Below are 19,687 nucleotides of genomic sequence, written 5' to 3'. Positions count from 1 at the left end.
AGACTGAGAGTAAATAAGTGAACTGATGTGTGCACGAGTGCGTCTGTGCTGGACTCTGGGTTATCTGGATAAAAATGAGCTTGTTTGATGTCGTGTGTGTGTGCTCATATAGGCGACCGTACAGCACTGCATGTCTTTGCTTTCGCAGCATCAGTGGCTCCATGTCTGGACCGTTTCCCACACTGGAGCACTCTGGGTAATGAGCTTAGTGTCACAGTGAGCAGCGCTCTCATTCACAGGATATTTATGCAGCTTCCATTTTAAGACACAGTGAGGATGACGTCTTCACACACACACATATTCACTCATGACTGCGCTGCTGTGAATGTGGTGTGAGAGACTTTGACATGGGAAGGTTTTTTTTCTCTTAGACAAAACAAGCAATGGTCAATATTAGAAATGTATTTTTGACACTGTTTTTGATATTGATAGCCAAGTATAATGATGCAATCTGCAATCATCAGTGCTTCAGTGTCTGCGATGTTGCAGCGCTGGACGTCACGGCTGGTGTATTTATGGGCGGCTGTATGACCAGGTCAGACCGCAGTATTATATAAAGAGGCTTAACACACAGGAAGTGCTCTGGAAGGATCTGATGGTATTAGAGATGCTGTAGATCCTATTCATTCATCAGCATTAGAGCGCCGCTTCATTTACATTATCTGAATATAGAATAGCACTGTACGTTTGTGACGTGTTGACATTATTTATTTTTTATAATGTCAAAAAAATATGTTTTTCTACTTTTCATGATTGCAAAAAATCTAATTCTGAACGATGACTGAATTACCAGCACTTTAAGTTTATTGTCTCTTTACGATTAATCACTTGTTGTATCTCTAGGCCTAATCTCTAATTGTCTGATTGTGGTTATTCTATCTAATCACAATTATTTGAGATAACCACAATAACTGTGCAGTTTAAATTTCAATCACACATAAAGAACATAAAGGCCTTCCTTCATACGAAATTAATGTTTGTAGGTTTAATCAGACTGCAATATTATATTATAGGTGTGTGGGTTTAATCAGCAAATTTTTTATTTTATTATTATATTATACTGTATATGATTCCATGTAAAAAATACCATTATTATGAATAAATGTACTGTATATTAGGTCTGACAATTGCGAGCTGAGCACCAATATTTGAGTCTAATTACCAGCGCTTGTTTTCCTACACTGATGTGAATTTAGTGTCCTTCACTTCATGGTGAGCTGTTTATTTAGGGTGAACGCACTTGCAAAACGCTCCCAGCAGCTCTTGCGTGTGAAGCTCATAATGATTTTCTTCCGCAGGGTTCTGGAGTGTCAGGATCTGCCGATCGTGAATGGCCAGTGTGATCCGTACGCGGCCGTGTCGTTACTGGGCCCCTCCAGGTGAGATCAAACCCCAAAGTTTATCCTCTCATCCAATTTACAAGTGCCGATTAAGTCTTTACTATGGCGTGGTTCCCACCGCAGCTCAAGGCTTAGCGTGTGACCTTAGAAGAATAAACATACGCTTGACAACAACGCACATGCATTGCTTTAAAACGTGTAATATGTGAAACTCAGTGTTTCCCTGGTTGAAGCTGCTGTTTCTATCACATGCAACAAAGGAAGCTAGCAGCAGACCAACAACGTCATAATGGACTATGATAGCAACTGAGACAAAGACACTGCATGCCAATTTTGAAGTCAATTAGACCAAGAGTACTGTAGTTAGAGCCAATTTCATGTTTTGTTCAATTATAGTGCCACCATGTGGCGCAGTGCCCCATTACTTAAGCTTGTCAAATTTGGTGAAAATATCTCATTTCGTTTAGGAGTTATAGACATATGAAGACATAAGAAATGACCCACTTCTGACTTTGATTGCATTTTTTTGCCATTTACTATCAAAATGTTGACATTTGGCCATTAGTGTTTAGTCAACGACCTGTTTCTGATGTTCCTACTGTGGTTTCATTTCGATCAGACTAACGGTTTCTAAGATATTCGCGAATGTTGTTTAAACACTAAATCACAACGTTGCACAAACCATAAAGCAAAAACTAGCATGTTTGGTAGCGTTGGACTCAGCAAGGAATCAGGAATCCAGTGAAAATAAGATGACAATATCCAAAGTTATAAGCATGTAAATATTTTTTTTCCACCACTAGGTGGCGCTGGTCTGAAACTTCTCAGACTCCTTCAGGGCATCGTGCCGATGACCCATACCGAGTTTCATAATGATACATTCATGCTTTCATAAAACACATTTTACTACAAAGTTAAAAATGGCTGACGCCCAAAATGGCCGATATGGGAAAATTTGATATAATTTGACATAATGCCGCTTTTATGATTTTTGGACAAAAAATTTAGAAGTTATAAGCAAAAATAGCCATTTTTTGTATCTCCAGACCAGTAGGTGGTGCTGCACTGAAATGCAGCATGTAACCTCAAGTCATGCTTGTGATGATATGTACCAAGTTTGGTCTGTATATGATAAAGCGTTGAGGAGATTATGTCTATTTTCGCAATCGTTACGTAAAATTCGTTCACACGTTTTTCTGAAATTTTTCAATAAATCAACTTGAATTCCACAACTTTTTGTCGGCATTGTCTGAAGATGATCAGATTCTATTTTTGTGAAAATCGGCACAACGTCCTAAGTGGAGTTAAAAAAATTCAAAATGGTGGGAAAATTTTAATGATGGAAAATGACGTCATAGAGTCTTCAGTGTCACATGATCCTTCAGAAATCATTCTAATATGCTGATTTGCTGCTCAACAAACATTTACGATTATCATCAATGTTGAAAACAGACTGTAATACGTTTTATTTTTCAGGATTCTTTGATGAATAGAAAGTTCAAAAGAACAGCGTTTATTTGAAACAGAATCTTTTGTAACATTATAAATGTCTTTACTGTCACTTTTGATCAATTTAATGCGTCTTTGATGAATAAAAGTATTAATTTATCACTGTGATTCAGTCACTGGTTTCAACTTTGCTGTTGCTCACGTCACCTAAAATAGCTGCAAATCCCTCCTCACAGGTCAGAGGCCAAGAAGACGAAGGTCAAGCGGAAAACCAACAATCCTCAGTTTGACGAGGTCTTCTTCTTTGAGGTATCTGCACGTCAACATAATAACACACTTGTTTATGTGCGCATCAAACATGTACGCATAAAGAATCTACACAGTGAAAGTGTGATTTATTTTCAGTAAAGTCTTGAGATGAGTGATGAGAGCGTCAATGATGTTTCAGATTGAAAGTTTAATCAATGAGGTTTCAGGTGTTTATACTCATGGATTGTGGTTTCTCACTTTAACACTTCTCACACCCTCCACACACATCTCTCTCTACATAATGCCAGTATTTTAGCGTTCAGACGACAGCCGCTCGTGTTATCAGACGTGACAGCTGTTTTCTCTCTGTCCTCGGCTCTGGACTGGATGAGTCACGCACACACACAAACGCGTCCCAGAGGACGACGAGACAAGAGTGTGATTGATTGTGAGACACACAATCCGCTCCATTTATCTCGCAGCCCTCGCGGTCTTTCCCACCCACACTGGACACACACATTATTATCATCATCAGTGCAAATATAACTCCGTATCATCAAACACACGTTATTCGCGGATTAGTCAAGTGGTTTGCTGTGTTTCAGACAGACGTTACCTCGTCTTATATGTGCAGAGGCACGTCTCAGGTGTGTCATGTGTCCTGTTTCATCACACAGGTGACCAAACCGCTGAGCTACACCAAACGACAGTTCGACGTGGAGGAGGACGACGTGGACAAGCTGGCGCTCAAGTGAGTGTGTGATTCTCAGAAGTTTACACTGAACCAGTGACGTAACTGAGTGTGTTAGTGTATAAACTTCCCATGGTGCATCATGGTCTGTGTTTACGAGTCACACTTGCAGCAACTGCCCCTATTATGATTTTCGGATATTGCCTTTCATGTAAAACGTAAATAAAAAGTTTCAAAGACCAAAGTGCAGATAAATTGAGTTTTTGTCTCCTAAAAGGAAGAAGTGATTCTGAACTGAAACGAGTCGTCAGCAATTTCAGTCTCACTTCCTGCTGAAACTGCATAGGTTTGTAACTCATTTGCATAATGCCAGCCTCTGGTCTTCATTGGCTGAACAGCGTCTCTTTGCCCCGCCCTCAATCACTGTAGTCTGAGACTGGAAGAGTTTGGTTCGTGTTGTTCGTGGCGAGAAGATGTTGTTTTCTGCTGAGATTGATACGGTAAAACCGACGCCATCGTTACTGTTCGTATCACTGTGAATCAAGAGCTGAGATTCAGATATGATAATGAGCGTCTGGTTTTTGGCCAATCAGAGCAGAGCAGCTCTCAGAAAGGCGGGGTTTAGAGAGACCGAATCCTTGATCGAAGCGTTTCAGACACTGAGAGAAAAGAGTTGTTGTTTTGTAATCTGTACGCAGTGAGAGTAACATGCTAATCATGCTAGCAAAACATGGTAATTATGCTAACTCATGTTAACAATGTGTTAAAGCATGCTGGCAACATGTTATAACAAAGTAGCAATGTGTTAAATCATGCTAACAATATGCTAATAATGCTAACTCATGTTAGCAATATGTTAGATCATGGTAGCAACATGTTAACAACATGGTAATCATGTTAGCAACATGTTAAAACATGTCAGCAATGTGTTAAAACATGCTACCAAAATGCTAATCTTGCCAAAACATGTTAACTCATGCTAGCAATGTGTTAAATCATGCTGGAAACATGCCTAATCATGTTATAAAATGCTAGCAACATGTTAAATCATGGTAATAAAATGTTAATCATGCTAAAACATGTTATCAACGTGTTAAATCATGTTAACATGTTAGCCAACTGCTAATAATGCTAACAACATGTTAAATCATACAAACAACATGCTAGTAGTTTGTTGAATCATTGTAGCAACGTATTAAAACATGCTAGCAAAATGCTAATCATGCTAAATAATGTTAAGTCATATTGACAATGTGTGAAATCATGCTAGACACATGCTAATCGTGTTAACAACATGTTATAACATGCTAGAAATGTGCTAAATCATGCTAACAACATAATAATCATAGTAACAATATGTTAAAACATGTTAACAACATGTTAGCACAAAATGCTAATAATGCTGAAACATGTTATGTTAAATCATGCTAATATGCTAGCAACATGTTAATTAATGCTAACAACATGTTAAATCATACAAGCAGCATGCTAGCAGGGTGTTGGATAATGGTAGCTACATGTTAAAACATGCTAGCAATGAGCTAAATCATGCTAGCAACAGGCTAGTTCATGCTAACAACATGTTAAATCATACAAGCAACATGTTAGTAGTTTGTTTAATTATGGTAGCAAAATGTTAAAAAATGCTATCAACATGCTAAATCATGCTAGCAAAATGCTAATAATGCTGAAACATGCTATCATGCTAATAACAAAAACAAATACTTTCTGCAAGTAAGACCTTCAAATTTCAAGCTTTTCAAAGTTATTTTAAACTTTCAGACCTGACTTTATCAAGCCAACACAAACTTTACCCCTCTAGTTTAATATTATTATTTAATTTGATTTCATCTTTACTTTAATGAACGCTCTGAGTCCAGTAATGTGAGCGCAGACTCTCTTCTCAGGGTGGACCTGTGGAACGCCAGCAATCTGAAGTTCGGAGACGAGTTTCTGGGAGAGGTACGGGTGCAGCTGAAGGTGCTGGGACAGTCGGGTGTTCATGACGCATGGTACGAGCCTCGTCACGCGTGTTCTGTGTGAGCCGCTCGTGTTTCCAGGGCAGGAGCTCATCCTCTGCTCTCTTTCAGGTACTTCCTACAGCCCAGAGATAATGGACATAAATCGGTGAAGGCTGATGAGCTGGGCTCGTTACGGCTCAACATCGTTTACACGGAGGACCACGTGTTCCCCACGGAGCATTATAACCCGCTCCGTGACCTGCTGCTGCACTCGGCGCACGTCGAGGTCAGTGAGGTCAAGGCAAAGGTGTGTCTGGGGGTTTGGACTGACTAAACAATGATGCTCTTCCTCAGTATTTCTGACTTGTTTTCCAATACAAACATCTAAACTTAAATCAAAACACAATCAAAAAAGTGACTTTACGCTTAAAACAAAACAAATATCTGCCAATGGGGTCCGAAAAATAATCTTGTTTTTCCTTTGAATAATTAAGATTATGTTTCTGACTCCACTGACAGATTGTTTTAAGCATGAATTCAGCTTTAAAGGATTAGTTCACTTTCAAATAAAATTTTCCTGATAATTTACTCACCCTCATGTCATCCAAGATGTTCATGTCTTTCTTTCTTCAGTCGAAAAGAAATGAAGGTTTTTAAAGAAAACATTCCAGGATTATTCTCCATATAGTGGACTTCAATGATGCTGCTAAGTGTATTACTGCCCTCTTCAGGTCAAAGTTTGAACTAATTGTTATATACTTGCACTAGCATATTGTATATGACAATTTAGTTCAAACTTTGACCTGTGGAGGGCAGTAATACTCTTAGCAGTGTCTACACTGCCAGAATTCAAATAGAGAAGAAGAAGAGAGCTAGTTCAAGATGAGCATTTATGGTTAAAACGTATATAATTTTAATTTTTTTAGAAAATAAGCAATGCTTTCTCTAGATAAGACCCTTATTTCTTGTCTTGGATCGCTGTAAACTGTAATTTTGACCTTTAACCCCAGTGAAGTCCATTATATGGAGAAAAATCCTGGAATGTTTTCATCAAAAACCTTCATTTCTTTTCAACTGAAGAAAGAAAGACATGAACATCTTGGATGACATGGAGGAGAGTAAATTATCAGGAAATTTTAATTTGATAGTGAACTAATCCTTTAAGCTGCTCTAAAAACACAAAAGTGTCTTTTTCAGATCAATTCAGTTATCTAATAGTGTCGGTGCAGTCAAATCGATAATGCACAAATTAATCTAATTTGTCACTATTGATCAATCGCAGTGCTTCTCTCTACAGCCCGTCTCGGCGTCGGCGGCTCATATCTTGGGCGAGGCGTGCCGTGAGAAGCAGGAGGCGGCCGTCCCGCTGGTGCGACTCTTCCTGCACTACGGCAAGATCGTGCCTTTCCTCAGTGCCATCGCACACGCAGAGATCAACCGCACACAGTGAGTAAAACACACTTCATCTGCCTTCAGACGTCTCGACTCGTTCCTCACCTTCCTCTTGTCTCCGCAGGGATCCCAACACTATATTCCGGGGAAACTCGCTCACGTCGAAATGCATCGATGAGACCATGAAGCTGGCGGGGATGCATTACCTGCGTGTCACGCTCAAGCCCATCATTGATGAGGTGAGTCTCCTCTCAGCCTCTCCTGCGTTATAACTCAGGAGCGCTGCGTTCACCGTGTTGTTTGTGTGTAGATCTGCGCCGACCACAAACCGTGCGAGATCGACCCCGTCAAGCTGAAGGAGTCGGAGAACTTGGACACAAACAGGGTGAGTCTGTTTGCTTTTGCTTTGGTGAATAAACTCGTCATTTGTCTTTTCTTCTCTATTGTGCTATATATCCGAGTGAAACGCTTCGCAAACAAGAACAAATGTAGGGCGCGGCTTGAGTTTGTTGATTGGATGGTTGTAGTTTGCTATTGGTGGATCTCATGTGAGTGACAGATTGCCCCGCCCTCATCATCAAAGAAGATATTCTGATTCAAGATTATGAATTTAAGACATTTAGAATAAACACTGCAGTTTCGATCGATTGATCTTGCACTGGTGTCACGGCTTGTCCGTTATTGTCTCTTCAGGAAAACCTGCGTCAGTACGTCGACCGGATCTTCAACGCCATCACCAGCTCGGGTGTCAGCTGCCCGACGGTCATGTGTGACATCTTCTTCTCGCTGCGAGAGTCTGCGGCGTCACGCTTTCAAGGTAAACGCTCACAACAAACATATGTTCTAAGAACGTTTCGCTAACATTCATGTTAAGTTGTGAAAATGTTATTTCTGAATGTTCTCAAAATGTTAAAAATGTCCAGGGCTGCATTTCCCAAAAGCACTTCCAACATTATGGGAACGTTACTTTTGAATGTTCTCTGAACGTTCTGAAACAAGTAGTAACATTTAAAAAACATTAGATGAACGTCCAACTAAAACCTTTCAGAAAAAACGTTCCATGAATTTTGTGTTTAAAGACCAGATAACTTTGAACGAACGTTCTTTTAACATTACTGGAAGAACGTTTCTTAATAACTTTGAGAGAACCTTGCCAGAACGTTTTCTGTCAGCTGGGGATTAATGCAGTTAGAATCAATAGAAAGAGCTTTAAAGGAGTTTGAACAAAGCTCAAGCTTAGTGAAATGATATGAAATGTGAAATCATTTTCGCCTCTCAGATGCTGCAAGACGACACCAGAAATCTTTCATTTGTGGTTTTGAAAGTAGTTTAACAGCAGCTGATAAACATTAAGATGTCAGATTTCACTGAAGTGTTTCTCAGGCTGTCGTTAGCAGTAATAGCTGTACTGTCGACTCAGGCATTCGTGTTTTTTCTCCAGAATACTCCACAGCTTTCTGCTGTGTTTACCTGTCAGTGTTATACTGCCACCTCCTGATCACAGATCAGTACTGCAGAGGACAGGAATGGCTTGTTCTCAAACCTCTCAAAGTATGAACAAACGTTCTTCCTAGAACGTTAATTGAACGTTCATTCAAAGTTATCTGGTCTTTAATATTGTTCTCAAAACATTAAAAAATTCTATTTATACATCATTCATGGAATGTTTTTTTCCTGAAATGTTTCAGATGTTCGGAATTTTGAGAGAACACTCAAAACTAACGTTCCCATAATGTTTGAAAAATGGATTGTACCCTTAACAGTAGACATTAGAAAAAACAATGTTTTGAACGTTCTGAGAACATTCAGAAATAATGTTAATGGAAACGTTATCAAAACATTCTGAGAACATATTATTTATTATTTGTCACAGTCTTAATTGAGTGTCCCTTCTGATGATGCTGTGCTGTGTGTTTTTGCAGTCGATCCGGACGTGCGGTACACAGCCGTCAGTAGTTTCATCTTCCTGCGCTTCTTTGCTCCTGCCATCCTGTCACCGAGCCTCTTCCACCTGCGGCCGCATCACCCGGTGTGTACCACGCCCTCCCGCACACGCTCAGTTTTTCGTCGTGATCTGATGCTTGATGTTTATCAGTTTTGTCTCTTGTTGTCTGCGTAAAGGATCCGTGCACATCTCGGACGCTGACGCTCATTTCCAAAACCATCCAAACTCTGGGAAGTCTGGCCAAGTCCAAATCTGTAAGTGTGCTCGCAATAATTATTTACAGTTACACATCCTAAAGTGATACATTATTTATAATATAATATAATGTAATATATAGAATTATTCATATAACATTATAACATTAAAACATTCTAACTATAATGAAATACTCATAAGTACTGTAAGAGAAAGCGTTATGATGTCTCTGAAAGATCCAGTGTTAATTTTGTGTCATTTAAATACTATTACAATATCATATATATATATTAAAAAAAAAAAATAGCTTTAGTAATTTTTAGATTTTTATTAGTTTTTTGTTTGTAAATATTTCTATATCTTAAATGTATAAATGCTACTTTAAGTTTTAGTAATTTTTAATCTTTAAAACTTTAAGTTTTAGGTATTTTGTCATGTGCTTTTGGCCTTTTCATTAGTTTGTGTTTTGTATATTTCTAAATACATTTGAATGAATACATTTTTCTTTCAGTCTTATTTTTAATAATTTTTTATGTGCTTTTGACATTTTTATTACTTTTTTATATTTCTATATAGATTTAATTAATAAATTTTATTTTTTAAGTTTTATTCATTTTAATATTTAAAACTTTTTTCAGTTTTTTATGGCTGACTTTTTTTTTCTTTTCTTTTTTTAGTTTTTCATCTAAAATTAATTTTATTTCATTTCAGCTTGATTTCACTTATCGAAAATTATTTTTAATAGTTTTAGTGAACAATAATAACTCTAAAGATCAAACCATTATTTTTAAAAGCAGGTAATGTTGCGCATAACACGTTTGTTTTGCACAAAAAATGTATATGCATGATATTTTCATTTTAATAAAAAGCATTTAGGTAGTAAATTCAATGCTTTTTATTCTTTATAACCCATTTAAATGTAGTGATGGTGACATGCAGACTGATATTCTGATCAATAACATAAGAACTCAAACGTTTCAGTTGGACGTGCATCTAACATTTTTTAAATGATACTTCTTGTTTCAGCACATTCAGAGAACACTCAAAAGTAACATTCATATAATGTTTGCAAAATGGAATGTTCTCTTAATGTTCAAAACAAACATTTAAAAGTGTTTTTCATAACTTAATGGGAACGTTCTTAGAACATATTTCTCTTCTCGCCGTTACAGGCCAATTTCAAAGAGTCCTACATGGCCGCATTCTACGACTACTTCAATGAACAAAAGTACGCTGACGCAGTGAAGAACGTGAGTACATCTACACATCATTTATCTCGTATATCTCTGTGTCAGCGTGTTCTGACGTGAGCTGTGCGTGCTCTGTGTCATAGTTCCTGGATCTGATATCGTCCTCGGCTCGCTGGGATCAGAAGAGCATCGAGACGCCCATCATGCTGAAGGAAGGGTGAGAGACGCTCATGGTCCAATCATACGGCTCATACGGCCGTCACGTGTCACAGAGGCTTTATCAGTGTGAGGACGAATCAGCATGTGTGTGTGTGTTTGTGTTTCTCTGCTGGACGCAGGAGCGTTAAACTCGTTATTAAGAGGTTTGATGCCAAGGGCTCTGGCAGGTAAGATGCCGTTGTGACCTTTGACCCTTAATACGTGACCTCCTGACCCTCCCCAGCATCTGAGACCGAATTAGAATAGTTCTAGTCGTGATGTTCCTGCTGGACTCTCCCTTCCCGATTATAGTGGGCACAGAGCCACACCCACCTATGATATCATCACCACAGGCCAATGGGAGTTCACAGGTGTTTAGCAACCAGAGTGAACTTTTCCAGAAAGCTGTTTCAAACTCCAAACGAACTTCCTTTTGGCCTGATTTTGTTCTAAATTAAGTCACAGCAGTTCATTCAAGTCTATCGAGGCCTTGAGTGACACACAGACCCTTTCTAGTGCTCGTCTGATGTTTAGAGAGCAGATGACAGATAGATGCAAACTGAGACAGAGAACAAGACTGATCATTGCTGCTTCAGAGAACATGTGACTGAACTTGATCCAACAAATCAGACTCAAACGAGTCACTAGTCGTCATCCAGTAAGAGTCCAGAGATATAAATGAACGCAGAGCAGCTTAGATCATCTGATGAGAAATATTTGCTGTAAATCTCACTGTTGCGAGACACTATTATATTTTGAATTTGTGTTTTTGTCTGTTTTGTTTTTAGACATGTTTTAGTAAAAGTACATTTTATGTCATTTTTATTGCAAAAGTTTATTTGCCCATCAATTGAGATATTTAAATGTTTTAAAAACATTTTTCTTGGTTATGTGAACGTTCCATTTTATCACTCTGCAAACGTTATCGAAACGTTTTAAATTGAAACATTTAAAAAAACGTCAGATGAACGTTCAACTAAAACATTCAGTGAACAATGTATAAATAATGTTTTTGTGTTAACGTTCTGAGAACATTATTAAAGACCGGATAACTTTGAACAAATGCTCACTGGAATAACGTTTGTTTGTAACCTTGAGATAACCTTCCCAGAACGTTCCCTGTTAGCTAGGAATGTGAATCAGTGATTTAGACTGGAGGGAGTTTGAGTTTCTGAAGGGTTTTTCTGCTCTGACCTTCCAGGTTCATGATCAAACGAGCTCAAGGGCGAAACCGCTTCGGTCTGAAGAACTTCAAGAAGAGATGGTTCCGCCTCACGAACCACGAGTTCACCTACCATAAAACCAAAGGTAACGCAAAAGGTTTGTCCCAAACTCTCATTACAGGTGTGTGAGGCGTCTGTTCGTCTGTGATCTGATCATCAACAGAGCATCAACATTGCTGAATAGCAGTCCAAAAACACTGATTCTCTTTGATGCACGAGTTATTAAAAGAAAACAATAAATAGTCATTTCACATGAAGTGCTCATCGGTCGACAGAAATAATGGCAAATATTCCAGATGTTCGATGCATATTTATGTTGTCATTAATTGAAAAAAACACACAAAACATACAGTACAGTTCAAAGGTTTGGAGTCATTTTGAGTTTTTTTTAAATACTTTTATTCATTAAGGATGCATTAAATGTATCAAAAGTGACAGTAAAGGCATTTATAATGTTAGAAAAGATTTTATTTTAAATAAATGCTGTTATTTTGAACTTTCTATTCATCAAAACATTCGGAAAAATAAAATGTATCACGGTTTCCACAAAAATATAGTGTGAAAAACACTGATTCTCTCTTTCATAAGTTATTAAAAGAAAACAATTAATAGTAATTTCACATGAAGTGCTCATTGGTCGACAGAAATAATGGCAAATATTCCAGATGTTCGATGCATATTTATGTTGTCATGAATTTAAAAAAAAAACACTAAAAAAAATTAATCTGTACAGTTCAAAAGTTTGGAGTCATTTGGAGTGTTTTTTTTAAAGACTTTTATTCATTAAAGATGCATTAAATGTATCAAAAGTGACAGTAAAGACATTTATAATGTTAGAAAAGATTTTTTTTTAAATAAATGCTGTTCTTTTGAACTTTCTATTCATCAAAACATTCGGAAAAATAAAAAACGGTTTCCACAAAAATCTAGTGTGAAAAACACTGATTCTCTCTTTCACAAGATATTAAAAGAAAACAATTAATAGTAATTTCACATGAAGTTGCTCATTGGTCGACAGAAATAATGGCAAATATTCCAGATGTTCAATGCATCACCACTTTGGTCAACCATTATGACTATTTATGTTTTCATGAATTAAAAAAAAAAACACAAAACATACAGTACAGTTCAAAAGTTTGGGGTCATTTTAATACTTTTATCAATTAAGGACGCATTAAATTTATCAAAAGTGACAGTAAAGACATTTATAATGTTCTTTTGAACTTTCCACCCATCAAAACATCCTGAAAAATAAAATGTATCACGGTTTCCACAAAAATATGAAGCAGAAAACACTGACATGCACTAATAATTCAAAGATTTTCCTGTCTATTCGCCGTTTATAAATCCATCCATCCATCCAGTCCAGTTTGTGTTGGTCATTGATGAGTTTCGTGTGTTCTTCAGTGCTGATGTGTGTCTGTTGTTGTGTCCAGGAGAGGGCGCTCTGTGCAGCATCCCTATAGAAAACATCCTGGCTGTGGAGAGACTAGAGGAAGAGTCCTTCAAAATGAAGAACGTAAGAGGAACTCTTTCAGATTCAGATTTGATTTGTGTGTGTATGCAGCATCCGTGATTCTTCTTGTTCCTCCAGATGTTCCAGGTCATCCAGCCAGAGAGGGCGCTCTACATCCAAGCCAATAACTGCGTGGAGGCCCGCGACTGGATCGACATCCTGACCAAGGTCAGTCAGTGTAACCGCAAGCGTCTGAGCACGTACCACCCGTCGGCCTACCTCAACGGACACTGGCTCTGCTGCAAGCTGTCGGCGGACGCGGCGCCCGGCTGTACGCCCTGCACGGGGTGAGTCCCGAATCCGTTTTTTTGTCTCCCAAAAGAAAGAAGCGAACGAGTCGTCAGTAATTCCAGTCTCAAACCTGTGGAGGTTTATAACTAATTTGCATAAAGCCAGCTCATTGGCTGCTGGTGAACAGCGTCTCTTTGCCCTAGTGATTTTTTTTTGTCGTAGGAAAGTCTAAAACAAATCGAGCAACTTTTAAAACGGCAGAATAGACTTGCTTTAATTTAAAAAAACAGCTGAAAACATGCTGGAAAATACTGTGATGTCATCATGTCTGTGTTCTGTCGCTCAGGGGACTTCCTGCCAACATCCAGCTGGACGTGGATGGAGACCGAGAGACAGAGAGGATCTACTCGCTCTACAGCACCTACATGTCCAAACTCGTGAAGATGCAGGGTGAGCGAGAGACAACACACACTATACACACATGATCCGTCACGCTGGCATTCATGCATGAGGCAGACACTTTAATCCAAGCATTCTCGTTATACATTCATTCATTCGGGGTCAAGCACTGAAGGTCAGTAGGGCGTATTGTAATCTTTGAGGTTCTTATTCTTCTTCTTCCTGCACTATGGAAGTCTTGCTGGAAGTTTGGCACACTGATAGTCCAATATTAACCACATCAATTTTGGAGTCCCTAACTCAATCTCTCTAGCACCACCACCTGTCCAAAATTTCACTCATTTTTGCTAATAACATTTGAACCGTAAGGGCTAGAAACAAAATTCTGTTACGAAATTTGTTCTGCCCAGTGCTTCCCACAGGTTTGAAATATACTTGCTATTACCCACAGCACAGAAATTGTCTGCTACATGTGACAAACAAATAATGTGTGATTTTTTTTACAGTTTTTTTATTTTTTTAAATTAATTTGAATTACATAGCATACTATTACATTTAATTACTTACTAATATTATGCACTATCATGCATTGTAAATTATGCAAAATTACAGCATTTAAATGGTTCACCTTTTCCTATGTTCTCCTTGCTGTCATATAGTGTCTCTTTCAGTGAATGGGACACAGATTTTACTAGTAAAATTTATATAATGAATAATATATGTGTCAAATAATGTTCTTAGTCTTTTCTTCCTGTGGGCGAGACTACAATAATTGACTATGAATTAAATGGAAATCAAATTAAATACGATTTACTGTGTAACCAAAATACCAATAATGCCCAGAAGAAAAAGAAAAAACTTAGCGTGTGACTTTTAATTATAAACAAGCCCGGAATACACCGGGACTCTTATTGTGAAATGTCTGTACTATTGCCGGCTGATCCTTCAGATTCTCGTCTAAAACATTTTATATAAAGGCCATAAAGTAGACATTTCATTGATTGAGAATCACTTTGAAGCAGTCTGAAGCTCTGTTGCACGAGCTTGTAGAACGCACAACAGCGCCCCCTTGTGACTTTTCAAAATGCAGCACATGTGAGAATGTCAGCAGGAGTAAACAGTTCTGACGCACACATAACGAGCAGGTACGAAACTATTTTATCGATCGCGGATGGTTTTTTTATCTTGGGTGGATATAAAAGTATAAAAGGATAAAAATAATAAAAGGTAAAATGCGCCTCCAAATATACTTGGGCGGCCGTTATTGTACCTGGGACGGCCCACCCAAATAAAGTCTATGTGTGGGAAGCACTGGTTCCGCCACTTTGAATTTTTCTGAAAAAAAAAAAACTTTTTCGAAGTCCTACTAGACACTTTGTCCAAATTTCACGAAAACTGAACCAGATCATCTTCAGACCATGGCGACAAAAAGTTATGGAGTTGATTTGTCAAAGCGTTCTTGAATAATGCGCAAAAGAAATTTGCGAAAATAGACGTAAGGCTGTATCTCCACAGCGCTTTATCGTATTCAGACCAAACTTGGTCCGTGTCATCACAAGCATGACCTGACATTACATGCTGAATTTTGCTGCAGCGCCACCTACTGGTCTGGAGATATGAAAAAATGACATGCCAGTGGAATGATATCCAATTTTCCCTATTTTGAATTTTCCGAAAAACGTTCTTTTCGGACTCCTCCTAGATGATTTGTCTGATTTTCATGAAAATTTAACCATCTTCAGACCATGCCGACAAAAGTTATGGAATTCAAGTCAATTTGTCAAACCTTTCTTGAATATTACACAAATTAATTAATTAAAAATAGACGTAAGGCTGTATCTCTGCAGCGCTTTATCATATTCAGATCATACTTGGTCCATGTCATCACAAGCATGACCTGACATTACATGCTGAATTTTGCTGCAGCGCCACCTACTGGTCTGGAGATATGAAAAAATGACATGCCAGTGGAATGATATCCAATTTTCCCATATCGGCTATTTTGAATTTTCCGAAAAACCTTGTTTTCGGACTCCTCCTATATGCTTTGTCTGATTTTCATGAAAATTTAACCATCTTCAGACCATGCCGACAAAAAGTTATGGAATTCAAGTCAATTTGTCAAACCTTTCTTGAATATTACACAAATTAATTAATTAAAAATAGACGTAAGGCTGTATCTCTGCAGAGCTTTATCGTATTCAGACCAAGCTTGGTCCATGTCATCACAAGCATGACCTGAGGCTACATGCTGCGTTTCACCACAGCACCACCTACTGGTCTGGAGATACTTTTTTTTGCTTATGAGATCTGAATGGTTTGCCCAAAAATCGTAAAAGTTGTTATATTCAGGGCATCATGCCGTGTCGAATGATGCAAATTTCCATGCAAATTGAACCAGGTCATCTTCAGACCATGGCAACAAAAAGTTTGAGAATTCAAGTCGACTTGTCAAACAGTTCCCGAATAATGTGCAAATTATTGCACAAAATAAGTTTGCAAAAATAGAAAATGGCATTGGCCATTTGGAGAAATATAAACATATCGTTACGAAACTCAGTATGGGTCATCGGCACGATGCCCTGAAGGAGTATTTATGCTTTTTCAGCCATTTTGCCTACAGTCATCTTAATATGTCTTTAATTGCTCATTGATGCAGTTGGTCTGACCCTCCCAGCCATGCTGGCATGACTTATCGTGCCCCTTAATTGATGCTTGCAGCTATATTTTTATCAGTGCATGCATTCCCTCAGGAATCGAACCCATGACCCTGATGTCTACTGCACATTAGAATAAGCATGATGAGGTTGCAAACGTGATGCATCAGTGCTGTAACGCGTCTCTTCTCTCCATCCAGAGGCGTGTGGCAGTAAGTCCGTGTACGACGGCCCGGAGCAGGAGGAATACTCCACGTTTGTGATCGACGACCCGCAGGAGACGTACAAAACCCTGAGACTCGTCATCTCAGCCGTACAGACACTGGAGCAGCAGCACATGCAGTACAAACGCGACAAGTTCAGGAAAACCAAGTATGGAAGCCAGTAAGTAGTCAAGTGCTTTTCACGTCGTTTCAAAGCAGCTTTAGAAAGTAGGAAATAGACTTCCCTTTTACGTTACAATGCATCATGTTTGTGTTTACAGGGAACATCCAATCGGCGATCAGAGCTTCCAGTGCTACATCCGGCAGCAGTCAGAAAGCTCCACCTACTCCATCTGACCACTCCCACTGCACGGTCTCCACGGCAACAGTTGTGATTGACAGGAAGGCGGCCACAGACGAAAGCTAAAACTGGTGTTTTTATACGATAACCAACCGACAGCTGAACGGCGTCGGCCGCGCACTTTATGCGTTGCGCGCTCCGGAGGACGATGTAGCTTCGCCTCGCAGCGCGTTTTAACATTTCCCGATGTTTTTAAGCTAGAAGGCAGCGAGACGTCCTCTAGTTGTGGATGTTTTTATAAACGGAGTATTCCAGTCGAAGTCTTCAGGACCACAATCCTTTGCTTTCACAGGGTTTTGAGATGTTCGGCTGAACCTGATGTTTTTAACTGGTGTAACTAGATGATGAGAAATGTTCTGCTCTGTTTCTGCCTGCACTTGCCCTCCGTTCAGACGTGTCCAGTGTTGACTCACCCTCTCGGTAGCAGCTGAAGAAGTGCTGCATTGTGGGAAACGTGTCGTGTCGTGTGTGTCGGAGCATGCCAGACGTCCTCATCCCAGCATGTGGCGTGACACTGAACGAGTTTCTCACGGTTTGTGGGTCCAGTCGTGTTCAGCGTCACATGAACGAGATTTTGTGTTTTTATACTTTCTGTTGTGTCTCACGTCCTGTAGGAACGTGTTTTAAATTGTGTGAGTGTGAGAGAGTGTGTGTGAGAAAATGAAGCGAGCGCGCATGAGTGTGTTCTATTGAGTAATAATGAATAATAACTCCCAGTCCATCTTTATAGAAACTTTTGATATGGATGTGATTATTTTGATGCATTTCATGAAACCTGTCAAGAACACGTCCTGGTCATATTTCACCCTAAAATCAAAATAATATATATAAATATATATAAATATTATATATATATTTAAGATTATTTGGATAAAAGTGTCTGCTAAATGAACTAAATGTGAATGTGTGTGTGTGTCTATATATATTTATATGTATATATATAATATATATTAGAGATGCACCGATACTAAATTTCTCCACCGGTACCGATAGCCGATTATTCAGAGTGATATCTGCCGATAATTTAGGGGTTCTGCCTTTTACACCTTCTTTTAAATTAATGATAATTTCATTATGAATAATAATTAATCATTATATTTTGAAATAAATGCAAAGAAAAACTTTATTCTCTCCATTTCATCAACTTGTTTCAGAGTAACTGGTATCAGTTATAAACAAACACATTACTCCAATTAATATTAACATATATTAACTAAATTCTGAAGATTAAATTGATATTTCTTAACTTTCTCAATGTTATTCATAAATATAATTAATGTTAATATTGAACATCAAACTGGTTTCTTATCATTTACTTTACACAAAGCCCAAATTCAGTGCATTTTCTGGCCGTCTTTTGATTGACAGGATAAATCGGCCCTGATTACCGGCTGTTTTTATAAAAAGTGAAAATTTGTTTTTATCGGCCGATACCGATTATTGACTGATATATCGGTGCATCTCTAATATATATATATATATATATATATATATATATATTTCACACTGTCGGCTATTGAAAATTAGCTTTTATCGGTCGATACCGATTATTGGCCGATATATCGGTGCATCTCTAATATATATATATATATATATATATATATATATATTTTTTTTTTTTTTTTTTTTTTTTTTTTTCCTCACACTATCGGCTATAAGAATATTTGTTTTTATTGGCCAAAACCGATTATTGGCCGATATATTGGTGCATCTCTTATACCTATATTTTTTTTTTTTCTCACTATCGGCTATCAAAAAATGTGCTTTTATCGGCCAATACCGATTATATTTTAACATATTATATATATATATATATATATATATATATATATATATATATATATATATATATATATATATAAACACACAAATATTAATATATATATATATTAGTTTTTAAAGAAACTCGAAGCCATTTGTGAGCATTCTGACATTATTTTGACGATAATTTAACGCATTTAACCCTGCAAGTTTCTTATTTTCTAATGATTTAGGGGTGAAATATGCGCTGGAGATTCACGTTTCTGTCCGCAGATGTTTGTATGGTGTTGTATTTTTGTTAACACACAGTTCCTGTTCGTCCTTCAGTCATGCATGTTTCAGTGCTTATCATTTCAGCCCTGTTTTCCAGCCCAAATGAATTGCTATTTATTTTTATATCACAGAATAATGCTTTTGTGAAGAAAAAAAAAACTCAGAATAATCCAAACGCACAGTATGAAGTATGCAATAATGTCACTTGTGAGTAATTCTCCTGTTCTTGATGTGTTCAGTAACTGATGAAGGAGCTCCAGAATGGTGTGTGTACAGACCAACTGAGTGAATGAGATGCACCTTTCTTTTGTCCAAATGAAGGCAATAGCAAAGAGATCCGTGTCTGAGTCTTTATTCTCAAAATCTGTTAGCTTCTCAAAGACACTAAACATAAAAGAAAAGTTTAAGCTCCTCAAGAGCTCAGATGTTTCTCCTAAAACATCTTTGGAGAAA

The 19,687-nt window shown here is 38.0% G+C and overlaps 1 protein-coding gene across 5 annotated transcripts in view; it reads left to right on the top strand.

Annotated features, from left to right (window-relative positions):
- rasa3 (RAS p21 protein activator 3) overlaps positions 1–19,568 on the top strand; it is a 39,755-nt gene extending 20,187 nt beyond the window's left edge. For 2 of the 5 annotated variants that reach the window (XM_067405278.1, XM_067405282.1), the window contains 19 exons: positions 1,299–1,379; positions 3,026–3,098; positions 3,716–3,789; positions 5,637–5,741; positions 5,820–5,997; positions 6,988–7,136; positions 7,207–7,321; positions 7,393–7,467; positions 7,776–7,899; positions 9,005–9,111; positions 9,204–9,281; positions 10,395–10,472; positions 10,556–10,629; positions 11,812–11,930; positions 13,270–13,352; positions 13,428–13,636; positions 13,927–14,030; positions 16,837–17,020; positions 17,121–19,568. In XM_067405278.1, coding sequence (XP_067261379.1) covers positions 1,299–1,379; positions 3,026–3,098; positions 3,716–3,789; positions 5,637–5,741; positions 5,820–5,997; positions 6,988–7,136; positions 7,207–7,321; positions 7,393–7,467; positions 7,776–7,899; positions 9,005–9,111; positions 9,204–9,281; positions 10,395–10,472; positions 10,556–10,629; positions 11,812–11,930; positions 13,270–13,352; positions 13,428–13,636; positions 13,927–14,030; positions 16,837–17,020; positions 17,121–17,196 — 2,086 coding nt within the window. In that variant the 3' untranslated portion in view covers positions 17,197–19,568. The remainder of the gene's footprint in view (positions 1–1,298; positions 1,380–3,025; positions 3,099–3,715; positions 3,790–5,636; positions 5,742–5,819; positions 5,998–6,987; positions 7,137–7,206; positions 7,322–7,392; positions 7,468–7,775; positions 7,900–9,004; positions 9,112–9,203; positions 9,282–10,394; positions 10,473–10,555; positions 10,630–11,811; positions 11,931–13,269; positions 13,353–13,427; positions 13,637–13,926; positions 14,031–16,836; positions 17,021–17,120) is intronic. The other 3 variants (XM_067405281.1, XM_067405280.1, XM_067405279.1) reach the window with 3 other exon arrangements.
- Positions 19,569–19,687: the final 119 nt, after the last annotated feature.

Source organism: Chanodichthys erythropterus, chromosome 12 (genome assembly GCF_024489055.1).
Source record: "Chanodichthys erythropterus isolate Z2021 chromosome 12, ASM2448905v1, whole genome shotgun sequence".
NCBI classification, from domain to species: domain Eukaryota; kingdom Metazoa; phylum Chordata; class Actinopteri; order Cypriniformes; family Xenocyprididae; genus Chanodichthys; species Chanodichthys erythropterus.
Note: the sequence above shows the minus strand (reverse complement) of the source record. Positions and strands in the feature narration are given on the sequence as shown.